General features: G+C 31.8%; 1 protein-coding gene across 9 annotated transcripts in view; it reads right to left on the bottom strand.

Moving 5' to 3' along the window:
• The window catches only part of LOC139703458 (lysine-specific demethylase 6A), a 188,852-nt gene that overhangs the window by 51,822 nt on the left and 121,655 nt on the right, over window positions 1–15,375 (bottom strand). For 8 of the 9 annotated variants that reach the window (XR_011705766.1, XM_071606909.1, XM_071606914.1 and 5 more), the window contains 2 exons: window positions 3,705–4,483; window positions 81–210 (listed from right to left, as the gene is read on the bottom strand). The exons of the other annotated variant lie outside the window; for it this stretch is intronic. Coding sequence is in view for 7 of the 8 variants with exons in the window: in XM_071606909.1 (XP_071463010.1) it covers window positions 81–210; window positions 3,705–4,483 (909 nt within the window). In the remaining variant the exon portion in view is untranslated. The remainder of the gene's footprint in view (window positions 1–80; window positions 211–3,704; window positions 4,484–15,375) is intronic. 9 annotated transcript variants of the gene reach the window in all.

Here is a 15,375-nt window from a genome sequence, read left to right as displayed (position 1 = left end):
GATTTAAAAATTTATCTATCCTCTAAAGGCAGACAAGTTCAGACACTTGATTTATTTATAGTTAATCAGTTGAGACTCACATAAATACTAGGTGTGGGTGGATTCAACTTCTCCTTTGGTAAAGGAGGGTACGGTGAAGCTGGTGGTCGTGGAGGTGGACATTTATCCAACAAAATGTGACTGTTAGACAAGCCATTTTTCCCTAGATTCCTTTAAAAAAAGCAAAAGAAATCAGCAATATACTTACTTTGAAAATAGAAAAAACCTGCATTAAGTTAGATATAAAGCATTTATAAAAAATACAATCATCCTGAGGCAGGTTGAGTCAATAAAAAACTCGAGAATGGCTGTTAATTTCAGTAGATGTTCAGTTAGATTCTTTAACTACACAAAATTTTCACTTTGATTCCTTTTATCTTTTATTTAAAATATACTATAAACTTCACAAATATTTTTCAATATAATTTTTTAATTTATTATTTTATCTATTATAATTAATTTTTAAATTTATTATCTTAATTTTTCTAACTCATTCTATGGTCAAATTCTCTCCATTAAACATTACTTGTCCAAAAGGTTTAGATATCAGTAATAATGACAACAGATAATTTTTTAACAACACATTTCACTAATTATTTCCAAAATATCTTTGTGACAACTTCTAAACCCAGCAATTCACTAGTTCTTTCTTTTCAAAACTTATTTTCTATTTATTAGCTGGCTAATATGTTCAGCATGGTTCCAAAATTTATAAATTACAATAATTTTTAAGAAGATATAAAAATATGCTACTCATCCTCATATATTATATCTGGTTATTACTTAATGGTATCTGAATCATTTCTTCCTTTACTGAAAAGTATCACATTTACTAAATAACAAATTCATAAAATGTGATAAGAATCACTATCAAACTCAAATTCTTCTTAAGGTATAAGCAATGTAAGAAGAATATTTCTAAATACTTAATATTTCTTAAAATTTATTTTTTAGTTGTAGATGGACACAATATATTTATTTATTTTATTTATTTGTTTTTAATGTGGCGCTGGGGATCAAACCCAGTGCTGTACACATGCTAGGCAAGCACTCATTATTACAAGCACAACTCCTAAAGCCTTAACATTTTAACAAATTCAGAAAACAAGCCTTTCAAATGATTCAAAATGCCTTACCTAATTATTAGAATTTTAGAAGAATCAACATGTTAAAACATCAAAGGAAAAGAGCTTTAAAATACTAAGATTTCAGACAAGAAAAGAATCTTTATTTTGAAAAGTAAAAAAAAAAATCACTAATTGCATTTGCTTCTGAAGAAATTATGTCTTTCATTTCAATTTATAGAACAACCAAATTCTGAAGAAAATTTATCACTGCTTTGTTGTATTTTCTGCACAGAAAAATTCCTATAAGATCTTAGATATTGGGCTAATAAAAAGTAAGGCTTGAAATGTACTTTTATGGTATAATATTAAATAGTCCATAAAAGGTACAACATTTCTTAACACAACCTAGCTACAACTCCATCTCCCAAATAACTTTTAAAAAAGAGAAAATACTTTATTTACAGGACAATTCAAATATCGTCACTAGGACAGTTTCATAACAATAACAGTCTCTATACAATAAAATATGGCCTTCAATGCTGAACTATACGTAAGCTACACTTTTTTTAAAAAAATATTTTAAATTTATATTATTATTTTAATATTAGTTGTAATTGGACACAATACCTTTGTTTTATTTATTTATTTTTATATGGTGCTGAGGATTGAACCCAGTGCCTTGCATGTGCTAGGGGAGCACTCTACGGCTGAGCCACAACCCCAGCCTCTACTTTTTATATAATTGCAGTTGCTAGAAGGAAAAATAATATATAAAATCATGCATTTCAGTCAATAATAAACTATATACTTCATTATACTTCCTAGTGAAGTCATTGTCATCTTAGTTTCTGTACATTCAACTCTAATGTTCTCACAACAATCACCTAATAATTGTTTGATATATGATTAATAGTATTTTGAGATGTCTCAAGATATGAGTCAAGTATTTAATTGTACTAGAAAAGTTTCTTAACCTAATTTATTTTGAGACCAAGTTAAGCTTATTTAATACCTCAATATGAATACAGAGCTTAGGAAATAATGACTTCAGAACTGTATTTCTACAGTTATATAACAGAATTTTAAAAATGAATTTACTTTTATAGGAAAGTAAAGTAATGGGAAAATGTAGATACTTATTTCAAAAAAGAAAGATTGTACTGGAAAAAATAACCCACGACCGAATCAATTACTTGAATTTTTACAAATTACAATAATAAATTTTAAAAGAAACAGACTTCTATGTTGCTACCAAGATGAATAAACAAGACAGATTTAAAATAAATTAGAAACAAAAGTTCTGTATACCTAAGGAAGCTGACGTAAAGAGTCAGGAGTTTGAGACCAGCTTCGGAACCAAAAAACAGACCCCATTGCAAAAGAAAAGAAAAACTGACTAGGAATACAAAATTAAAGTATTATCTGCATAAATGGTGCAAACAATCACATCTAATAATTCTTATTTATTAGGACAGATCTAAAGAAGATATTTATGTCACTAATTATACAAGTCTTTTCCTGTTAAAATATATACTCCCCAATCCTAATGCAAGTGGATAGGGCTGCAGACAACAAAAAGAATTATCTTCCCATTATATATGCACTAAATTGTTCAAGAGATATAATTAAATCTTACTACAAGGGTCCAATAGTCAAATAATGAAGCAGCAGAAAAGGTAGGTATGGGAAAGATTAAGTTTACTCCATTCTAATAGCTTCTTGACTCAGGAAGTTGCTTACTGCAGAAATCTATAAATATGTAAAACTGCTTTTTAAAATAGTTAATTTAAAAATATCTAACTTCAATTTTCATTTACATTTTCTTGTTGTTTACTACAGAAATAAAAGATACTCTCTAGGTAAATTCATCAATGATTTAGTCATCTTTCTTATCAAAATGTCTTTATCAGGAAAATTAACATTCTTAAAAAGATGTTCCTTTCCATTTTCTGGGTCCACAAACTTCTGCTGAGAACAGGTACCACTATCAACTCTTCTAATTGGTTCTCATAGAACAACTAGATGGAAGATTGTCATTTACCACTTAGTTACTTCTTGGGCTAAGAATAATTTTATCCCCAGTTTTCAGATTTCAGCTCCCCACTCCTCTTTGCCCCTCCACTTCTGCCTTTTCCTTTTTAAAAATTAATCCTTTAATCCTCAGAAAAAGGTAATCACACTGAAGCTGATGACTTTGATAATCAATAAAAGTCAGTAACACTAACCAAACACATAATCTCTCAGGTAATGCTTTATAAATATATGCTTCTGACATCTGGTAAAGTATAAAATAACAATGTTCCTTATGAAATTATTATTTTAGATGTAATATGGTCTTTTGCTACACTTCAAAAAAACAAAATTCTATTTTCATTTTTTTTTAAGATAAAAATCAAGACTTTTGAGCTGGCCAACAGTCAGCCATTTTCATGTTTTTTTGTTAAATATATACTTTTTTAGTTATAAATAAAAATGTATTTTATTTTATATGGTGCAGAGGATTGAACCCACTGCCTCATGCATGCTAGGTAAGCGCTCTACCTCTGAGCTAAACCCCAACTCCCATTTTCACTTTTTGATGAACTTTCCCACACTAACCTGCATGCCTTTAGAACTTCTGTTGAACTGGAGTATATGGATACAGACATTGATGGTATAATCTGAGGATCAGATTTGAGGTTAATTATAGGCAGATCTATTTTTGTAGAGCTCTGTGAATTCTCTAGCCCTTCTCCATTAATCGTGTGTAAACCACTGTGAGGACTATTAAGGCTGGTAACACTGTGTGTGCTAGTCGGCTCAGTCGACCTTGGAGATGGTGTAGCTGTGGAAATGGCTGAAGAAGGTGAAGAGGCAACAGAATTATCAGTCTTTGTATGAATAGCTGGATGAGTATTATTGACTTTTTCACAAGTTCCAGGGCCCACACTGTCATTGGCTTTTCCAATTAACAAGGCAGAAAGCTGAGGATTGTCCGTAATTATTAAATTTGGTGATATAGAATCTCCATGGTTAAGACTGGAAATAGAAATTGTTGTCGCCTGATGTACATGATTAGAAAGTTCCTTGACACCAGCATAGCTATTAGATGTATCTCCATCTTGCCTCCTTGTTTCAGACCCCAAGGATCTATTTCTTGAAGGTTTGCTCTCTTTGGTAAAGGTAATACCTTTTTGTCCACCTGAGGTAGCAATATGAGAGGAGAAGTGATTGAGAGCATCCCCCTGTGGTACTGAATTTCTAGGCAGAGTGTGAGGTCCATTTTGATTTTGACTACTAGTGCAAGCTGCCTGGAGATACTGAGTAGACCCAGTAGGAAAGAGAGGTTGTTCATCATTAGATCCTGCCAAATGTGAACTCTGACCTTTATGAAGCCCCTAAAAAAAAAAAAAAAAAAAAAAAAAAAAAAAAAAAAAGAAGTAAAATTGGTTTAAATATTAAATTATGCAAAGCTCCAAATACATATACAGAACAACAATAAGGATTAAAAATTTAAGTAAAAATAAAGTCACCAAAAATAAATGGTTCCATTCTGACATTTGTATTTTCATCAAGAAAAATATGTCTCTATATTTAGATTTAAGTGGAGAAAGTTATTCATGGCCATTAACCTAGTCATGAACACAAAAGATAAGTCAATGTGATTTACAGTAAGTTTAACATACAAATTATATTTATTAAACTTTTAAAATTATCAGGAAAGTTGTAATATAGATACGGCAATAATCCTCAAAAGCAAAAATGCTAACTCTCAGAATATATTTAGTAATAACTTATTTAAGAAATTCTACTCTCAAATCAACCAAATGGGTAAAGACATTCTAAATGCAATGTCCCCAACTAATGATCGGATAATTGTTCTTTTCTTAAATTCAAAAGTTAGGAGAATATACTAAAACTGTTCAGTAATTTTTAAAAAGCAGTCTACTATAGATAATAATATTGTGTTTTAGATGAAGAGAAAAGTTATTTCATAGACTGAAAATATAAATCAATTAAGCAATTTTTATCCAAAATTTGCCTGATGTTGTAAACTGCATTATGATAATTCATATTTAATTCCAAAATAACTAATAAATTAATTTCTCAGGAATACTTCCTAAATAAGGGAATACTGCAACAATAATCTAATAATTTCCCCAAATAAACAACTACTGATATACAAAAACTATTGGGGTAAAATTGTAATTACATATTAACATATTCTTTTTTTAAAAAATATTTTTTAGTTGTCAATGAACCTTATTTATTTATTTACTTACTTTTTTATTTATCTGTGGTTCTGAGGATCAAGCCCAGAGCCTCACATATGTCAGACCAACTGTTCTACTACTGAGCCACAACCCCCGCCCACATATTAACATATTCTTAACTTTCAATACCAATATTTAGTGGAACTTCAGAAAGGCCAGAGAACACATTAGAATGATTGCTTTGTGAATTGAGAATTTATTTAGAAGCAAGATAAAAGTCTTTTTGCTTTGATATAAAGGGGCAATTGTCAGAAACAAGCTTTGATTTAAAAAAATTATAGTCACAAGTTATATATACTCTAAAATTTGGTGGTATGCAAAACTGAAAAGATCATGAAATACCAAAATGTTTCTAATCAGAAATATATATACATATATATGTAGTACATATATACATAATTTTTAAAAACTGGATTCATGCAAAATGGCACAGAATGTCAATGTTTAAGGAAATAAAGAATAACCTTGGCAATAAAGAATTCTTATTAAATACGTATAATATTTTCAAAATTTACTAATTATCGTCAAAATTTACTCTATCAGAAGGTGTAAACAATTTTATTGTTTCTTCTGCTACAGAGCAAAGCATTCTGAATTACCAATTCTTATATTTGAAGTTCACTGTGTGGTGAAAGCAAAGGGAAACTGGAGAACCTGATTGTAAGTTTAAAAGTGTTCCTTAACTCACACAAAAATCAGTAGTCATATAATAGAAACCTATTATCTATGGACACAAGTTTGGCACTAATAAATAGCTGACCTCTGAATTATGTGAAAATAAGAAGAATCCTAAGTTACCAAGCTAAAAATTAAGATTAAAAGCAGAAGATGGAGACTACATAACTCCAGAAAATAATTGATGTAAGTCATTTATAAGGAGAATGAAAACAGTACCAAAAGTATAAAATATTAAAAATGCCCTACTTCTAATAAAAATTTGCCAAATGTTCAAAGAGATCATTAAAAATATATATTTAAAGAAATCCAGGAAAAACAATTGTCAATTTAAAAAACCGCATTACATAAAGAAGTTCATTAAACTTTCAATGGAATAAATGTAAAAGGAACTTCACCACAGTCATCGTAATCAAATTATTAAAGCTATAGTACAGACAATCCAAAACAGGAAAATCACTTATCATTTTAAAGAGAAAAGTGAAATGATTCACTAAACAGACTTAAATTATAGGAAGAATGACATAGTAAAACAAAACACAGTGGTAAGAATTCTGTGTCAAGAGGCTGGGGTTGTGAGTCAGTGGTGGGTTGCTCGCCTAGAGTGTATGAGGCCATGGGTTTGATCCTCAGCACCACATAAAAATAAATAAATAAAATAAAGGTATAATAAATATAATTTAAAAAAAAGTAATTCTGTGTCACGTAAAATAGTTCCTCAAAAACAAACCTGAGGGCTGCAGCGCTGGGTTGCATCTTCAGTACCACATAAAAATAAATAAATAAAATACATAAAAAGAATTGTGTTTTAAAATACAACAACAATAAAAAACAACCCTGAAGGCTGAGGTTGTGGCTCAATGGTAGAGCACTTGCCTAGGATGTGTGAGGCACTAGGTTTGATCTCAGCACCACATAAAAAAATAAATAAGATAAAGGTATCCAATATGTTTATCTACAGCTAAAAAAGATATTAAAAACAAACAAGCAAACCTGAAACAAAGACATTCCCCCCAAAATACTTAGTAGCACAGGTGTACACTACTAACAAAAATTATGCAGATCAGTAATAATTAGGTCTGTAAGATTGAATAGCCATGGAAATATTAAAAATTCTACAAATAGAAAAAAATTATTTATCAATATATGCATACTATGTGTCTTGTTTTTATGACATAAAAATATTTAAAGGAATTATAATACTCATCAGACAAATTCAAATTTTATGCAAAATACACATGCACACACTGTAAGTGGGGAAGGAAAAAACAAAAAATAAAAGAAAAAGGGCAGAGATTCTCAGGCTGATTAAAAACACCAAAGCCAAACACAATCATTTTGCATAACAATGGGGATATGTTTACAGACAATTTTGTTGGTAAATATCAACAAAGTGCATTTTTTACAAGCTGCTACATTTGTATCACTAGATAATATAATTTCATGATTACCATCTTATATGCAGTTCATAGTTGATTGAAACATCATTATGCAGTATAAGACACAACATGCTGTATATAAAATATTCTTTTTCTTCAAATACAGAGAAATATTCAAAGGAAAGGAATGATGAATGAACATAACGCAAACAGTAACTGCAGGAGTTGGAAAGGAGATATTAGTACAAAGAACACTTTAAAGAAAGAATTAACTAATAAAAAAGAATAAAATTTCACAATGGTAAGTCAATATCATGTAATTTAAAATAAACTTACTAAATATAGATCTAAAAGTATATGAAGAAAACCATAACAAATGTGAAAAACACTATATAATTCAACATTAAGAGCTGGAGATTTCAATAGCTTATTATCATTAGTTGATAAAGCAGATAGTCAAGAAATATGAATCCAAGACTTTAGCAATAGTATCAACTCTTTTAACCTGTCATGTAAAAAATGTTTCATTTGACATCGACAGAATACAAATTGTTTACAAATTCTCATGGAGTATCATTCATGATCAGTCAGTATAAAAGGAAAAACAAAACAAGTCTCAAAATCAGATTATTCAAAGGATATTTCTAAACAAAATCGGTTTACATTAAATACCACAAACAACAAAAACTAATAATTAACCAAGTTTTTGCAAAATAAATTATAGAGCCTTAATTCTTCAATAAGTCAAATTAAGAAATTTCTTAAAATTTAGAAATAACTTGACAAGTTATTGTCCCATCAAAATTTATGCTGAAATTAATTCTTGAAGGTTATTTATAGCTTTTAATATATTGTCAAAGAAAGGTCTAAGACTACAAAAGTAAGCTATTATATTAAGAAGATAAGGGAGATTTCACCAAAATAATTACCAAAAAAGCAATAACACTGATCAGAAGTAAACTCGGTGAAATAGACAACAGAAAATCAAAGGCAGAAAGCAAAGTTAGAGAGAGAGAGAGAGAGAGAGAGAGAGAGAGAGAGAGAGAGAGAACGCACACTCCAGATGTGGTGGTGAGTGCCTGTAATCCCAGTGGGAGGCTGAGACTGAGGGACTCAGAGCCTTCCCTTTCTCTAATCCTGATTTCAACCCAGCCTCAGCAATTTAGCAAGACCTTCTCTCTAAATAAAATTTAAGAAAAAAGGGCTGGGGATGAAGCTCAGAGGTTAAACGTTCTGGGTTTAATCCCTGGTACAAAAAAAAAAAAAAAAAAAAAATTAGGGAGAGAGAGGTAGAGAGCAAGGAGGAAGAGAAGGAGAAAGTAAAAGGAAATACAACTTCATATACTGCTGACAGGAATGTAAAAAATGGTTTAGCACCTTAGAACAAGATAAAAATTTTTTTTTAAAATTAAACAAATCTTTACTTCATGATAGTAATTCCATTTCTTTTTAAAAAAACATATTTATTCTTAAGTTTTAGGTTAACACAATATCTTTACTTTACACTTATTTGGTGCTGAGGATCAAACCCAGTGCCTCCTGCATACTAGGCGAGCACTCTGAGCCACAACCCCAGCCCCAGTAATTCCATTTCTTGATAGAGAAATGAAACAAAATATTCACAGAAACATTTTTAAACATAGCATCACTACCAATAATATTTATAGCAACCCAACTAAGAAAAACTCCAAATATTTAATTGGCAAAAAGAATACAAATCAACTGATGTTGACAGCCACAGCCAAAGGGGCCCCAGCAAACTTCCAGCTGCCAGCAAACTTCCAGCTGCCAGCTGATGATTGGAGGACAATGGCCCCAGAAAACTTCTAGCTGCCAAATGATTGGCTCCTCTGCAGTGATGCTCATTGGGCTGTTTCCCGCCCTTCAGACGACAGAGTTGCTCATTGGGGGACTTTTTGGCTCCGCCCACATGACCCAGCCAATCAGCTTCAAGTGCAGGAGGTGGGGGGGTGGTTGAGAAGCTTGTGGAAAGCCAGTGGTGGCAGTTGGGCTCTGAGGGTTTTTCCTGAAGAGCTCCTGTGGTAGGGCGTGTATTCTAAAAATAAAGTTAGTTTCTGCTTGATAAGTGGCTCATGAATTGTGCCCAGCCAGACTGCGGCCAACCACCTGCTCAAATTCAGGATATGGTTATCTAACACCTGCTCAAACCCCAGATGTGACTGTCTCTAGTTGCTGTGCTAATTGCTGTCTTAGTTTCTATGATTGGCTTGCTTGCATGACACTAAGGAAAGTCCCTGAGCTATGTTTTTTGTCCTTAAATTCCCAAGACACAGGCCAGGAAATTGCTGTTCTCCTAGAGAGCTTCAGTCTATAGGTGGGAGACAGTTCCTGTCAGGTAAATAAAGCTCTCTTTGATTTGAATTCGGATTTGAGGTACACCTTCAGGTTACATGCAATCTTTTGTCATTTTTTAAGTAGGTGTACTCTGGGTAAAAAATTCCTTTTTAGTATACTGCTTCTTATGGATAAAAAGATAGATACCTATCTCCTAATTTTTTTCCTTGAAACAAATGTCTCTCTGGAGCAGTTCTTTAATTTCCACATAACAGTACAACCACGGTGAAAAGGTGTATGGAGATTCCTCTGAAAACCTGGAATGGAAACACCATTTAACTCAGCTCTCCCACTCCATGGTTTTTACCCAAAGCCCTTAAAATCAGCATACTACAATGATATAGCCACATCAGTGTTTATAGCAGCTCAATTCACAATAGCTAAACTATGGAACCAACCTAGGTGTCCTTCAACAGATGGATAAAGAAATATGAAATAGATAACACAATGGAATATTAATCAGCCTTATAGAAGAAAGAAATTAGAGCATTTGCTGGTAAATGGATAGAACTAGAACCTGTCATGCTAAGTGAAATAAGCTAATCCTAAAAACCACAGGCTGAAGGTTCTCTCTGATTGTGAATGCTGATTCACAATCGGGGGAGGGATATGGAATGGAGATTCACTGGACTGTACAGGGAAGAGTTGGGGAAGAGTAGGCGAATAGGAATTGGAAAGAGTAGAATGAATTGGTCATAACTTTTGTATGTTTGTTTATGAATACATAACCAATGTAATTCCACATCATCATGTACAATCATAAGAATGGGAAATTATACTCCGTGTATGTTTAATGTAACAAAATACTTTCTACTGTCATGTATAACTGAAAAAAACAAAAAAAATTTAAAAATGTTGAAGAACCATGTGTATGACATTGGTATGAACAAAAAATATTTTGACAACCCTCTGAAAGCCCCCAAAAAACAAGAGGAAAACTAAACAAAAGGGAACATTTCACATAAAAGGCCTTTATAAGGGTTGGGATTGTTGCACAGTGGTAGAGCACTTGCCTGATATGTGCGAGGCAGAGGCAGTGAGTTCAATCCTCAGCACCATGCAAAAATAAATAAATAAATAAATAAACAAAATAAATGTATTGTGTCCGTCTACAACTAAAAAAATTTTTTTTAAAAGGTTTTACAAGCAACAACAACAAAAGAAAACAAGAAACAAACAAACAGCAACAACAAAACTTTGGCAGACTGATGAGTCAATCAGGAAAGTGAGAGAAAATATTTGTAAGTTACTAAAACCTATAAAAAAGTTAATATCCAGCATGTATACAGAATTCAAATTTCTGAGCTGTAAAATATCAAATAATCCACCTTTGGCTATATGACATGAATACACATTTATTACCAAAAGAGTATGGCTAAAAAGCACATGAAAAAATGTTCAACATATCTAATCATGATGAAAATATAAATTAAATAAATAATGTTACCCAATATAGAATAGCTATTAGCAAGAATAATTTAAAAAAATAAATGCTGATGAGAATGGAGAGAAAAAGAAGCTGCATGCTATGGGTCAAATGTAAATTAGTATAGCCATGATGGAAAAGAATAGCCAACAAAAATAAAAATACAACTAACAAGTGATTCATAAATACCACTGAAGGCAATAAGTCCAAAAAAAAAAAAGAATACAAATACGCTAATGAGACAGTTCCATGTCATAGCAGTCAAGACATGGAATCAATCTAGGAAACCATAGGCAGATAGATGGATTTTTAAAATACGAAACACAAAATCAACCAGATACTATTTGTCCATAAAAACAAATGAATCCTTTCATTTCTGACAACATTTGGATAAGCAAGGAGAACACTATATTCAGTGAAAGAAGCCTGGCACTGAAAAACAAATACTACATGTTCTCACTCATATTGGAATCTAAAAAAGTTGATCTCACAGAAGTAGGGAGCAGAAGAGAGGTCATAACAGGATGAATGGGTAGAAGAGAGAGAATGGATTACAACTGTCAACTCAATTAGAAAGAATTAGTTCTAGTATTCTGTTAATACAGGATGATGATTATTGCTTTACAAAGGTTTTTTTTTTAAACAGTATTCTTCAGCCTAATAACAAGAAAAGATTTTGAATGTTCCCAACAGAAACAATTAATACTGAATAGACAAAAACAGTAATTCTGATTTCAATCATTACACATAGTATTCATGTTCTGAAATCTCCCAATCTTATTAATATATATAATTAGTATTATTACTAGAAAAATTTTTTTTAAAAATTGTAATAAACAAAAACTCATGCTATTCAAGAATACTGATCTCTTCCAAACTCCTTCAGAAATGAAGGATAAAAAGCTTTTCGAGATAATCAAAAGCTAAGGAAGTAATTCAAAGTTTTGTAAGAAAGATCTGTCTTACAAAAAATGCTAAAGGGAGCTCTTTGAACTGAATGAAAAGGATATACAGTAACACAAAGATATATGAAGGTATAAAACTCACTGGTTTAAAAAAAAACTGTACAGTAAAATTTAGCATACTTAAATACTGTAATGATGATGCATTCGCCATTTATATCCTTAAAATGAAGACTAAAAAGACAAAACTAGTTTAATATAGGAGATAACAACAATTTGTTAAGAATATACAATATGAATAGATGTGGATATACAATATTTAAAGTGTATGATTAAAATTTTAAAATGGGGAAGTTGTATTAAAATGTAGAATTTCAGCTTTTGCAATCAGTGACAAGTTGCTATCAGCTTCCTATAACTTTTTTTTACCAATAAATTGGTTTCTTTAAGCCTCAGCTTACCACAAACCAATATCTGTAACTGATACATAAAAAGATAAAAAGTGCAGATACTTACACATTAATAGAGAAAATTATTTAACCACAAAGAAAGACTGTAGAGAAAGATCTACAAAACAGTACACAATTAACAAAATGGCATCCTTTACTATCAATGTTTACCTTCAATATAAAAAACTTAAATTCTTTAATCAAATTACATTGTGGTTGAATATAGATCAAAAAATAATACCCATCTCTACATGCTGCCTATAAAAGACTCTGTTCAACTATAAGAATGTACATTCAATGAAAGTAAAGGAATGGAGAGTGACATTCCATGAAAATAGAAAACCCAGAGACAGGAAGAACAACATTTAAATTAGATAAACAGTAAAGAGAGACAAAGAGAAGCATTATAGAGTGATAAATGGAAAAAAATCTGCAACAAAATAAAGCAACTGTAAACATGCCCCAGCATCAGAGCACCTAAATATTAAATGTTGACAGATCTGAGGGGTAGGTAGACTGCAATAAAATAATTTTAGAGGACTTCAACAGTGCATTTTCATCAATGGGAAGATCTTCCAGAAAGAAAATCAACAAAGAAGCATCATACTTAAACCACATTCTACACCAAATGGTTAAGAGGCATTCACTGAAAATTCTATCCAACAGGTATAAAATGTGCAGTCTTCTCAACTGTACATTGAACACTCTCAGAGTAGATTACATGATAAATCACAAAATAAGTCTTAACAAATTTGAAAGAATGAAAACCATATCAATAACCTTTTGTATCACAGTCTTATAAAAAAATTAGTAACAGGAGGATTTTCTGAAACTTTACAAAAACATGGAAATTAAATAACAAGGTCCTTGATAATCAGTGGGTCAATGAAGAAATTATAAAAGAAAAAATAAGAATCTTTCGTGATTCTTAATTTCATTTTCAATGGAAGTGGATTACGACATACTGAAACCTATGGAACGGTGCAAATATAAAAGCGGGATTATGCTAGCAAAAAATATTAATAAAGAAGAAAGATAGCTACACCGTAACCTGGAGGTGCAGGACAGGCATAGGGCACACCACTCCACACACTGGGGTTCCTTATTCATCAATGTATATGTTGGGCTCCACAGCCCAACATCAGAGTACTTATAGGCTTGAGGCTGCCACCGCTTCAAAACTGGAATATTGCAGCTTCTATCAAGAGACAACATTAAGGACCTGGTTAGATGTCAGCAAGGTCCTTGCAGCCTGGCTGCACCAGAAGTTTCTCTACGAAGGGTGCTAACAGTTATCCTGTTGCCGACGTAACAGAGTCTTGGACAGGGTTCTCTCTCTCTTGTTTCTCCTACTAACATCTTATAATTACCCTCTTACTAGTCATATAATCTAATACCGCCATATTCTCACATCCTATGTCATAAACATCTTAGCCCCCAGACCCACCTTCTACCATTAGAAATTGTAAAACATTATGCAAACATATTGACTATATGTTAGAAGATAACTGAACTCTTCATTTTTTATTGTAGTGACAGAACTATAAATGTAAAAATAGAAGCCAACTGACATATGGCTGCATATTTGGTTATATTGAATACTGCAATACTGATCTCTTCCTTAAAAGTGAGGTACTGGTAACCTGTAGGGATATTATAAGACAACAGGGCAGAAGGTGTAATATCTCGTATCTACACTGCAAGAGAGAAAGACACATAAATCTCATGAAAAAACAAGGGAGGATAGTGCCCCAAACCAACATACTGTAACAACAGAATCCATACATACCGCAGTAGGCAAAATGTCAGAGACGGCGATCAGAATATACATAACTAAAATGATTTGGGAATTAAAGAATGTCTGAAGTGAGTAGATACAGGCAAAAATCAATCACTCTAACAAAGAGATAAGAGAGCAAATACAGATAGTCAGAGATTACTTTAGGAAAGTGATAGAGATTCTGAAGGGGAACAAAACAGAAATACTTGAAATTAAAAAAAAAAAAATAGCATCAGCAACAGACAAGATCACCTGGAAGACAGAACCTCAGACAATAAAGACAAAATATACATTCTTGAAAAATAGAGTTGACCTCACAATGAAGATGGTAAGAAACGATAAACAGAATATCCAAGAATTAAGGGATACCATCAAAAGACCAAATTTAAGATTTATTGGGACAGAGGAAGGTTCAGAAATTCAAATCAAAGGAATGCACAATCTCTTCAATGAGATAGCATCAGAAAATTTCCCAAGCATGAAAAATAAATTGGAAATCAAATACAAGAGGTTTATAGGACACCAAATATACAAAATTACAGATCTACACCAAGACACAAGATAAAGAAAATGCCCAGCATACAGAATAAGAATAGAATTTTAAAGGATGCAAGAGAGAAAAATCAGATTACCTTTTAAAAGAACAATTCAGATCTCAGCAGATTCTTCAACCCAGACCTGCTAGAACATATACCAAGCTCTAAAAGATAATGGATGTCAACCAAGAGTCTTATATCCAGCAAAATTAAGCTTCAGACTTGATAACGAAATAAAGACTTTCCATGATAAACAAAAGCTAAAAGAATTTACAGCAAAAAAGCCTGTACTACAGATCATTCTTTTTTTTTTATTATTTTAAATTTTGATTTGCTATATATGACAAGAGAATACATTACAATTTGTATAATACATATACAGCACAATTTTTCATATCTTTGGTTGTACACAAAGTAGAGTCACATCCTTCATGTCTTCTTACATGTACTTAGGGTAATGATGGCAATCACATTCCACCATCTTTCCTACCCCTGTGCCCCCTCCTTTCCCTTT

This window comes from Marmota flaviventris, chromosome Y (genome assembly GCF_047511675.1).
Source record: "Marmota flaviventris isolate mMarFla1 chromosome Y, mMarFla1.hap1, whole genome shotgun sequence".
Lineage (NCBI taxonomy): Eukaryota > Metazoa > Chordata > Mammalia > Rodentia > Sciuridae > Marmota > Marmota flaviventris.
The sequence above is the reverse complement of the archived record's forward strand: the minus strand, read 5'-3'. Positions and strand labels throughout refer to the sequence as shown.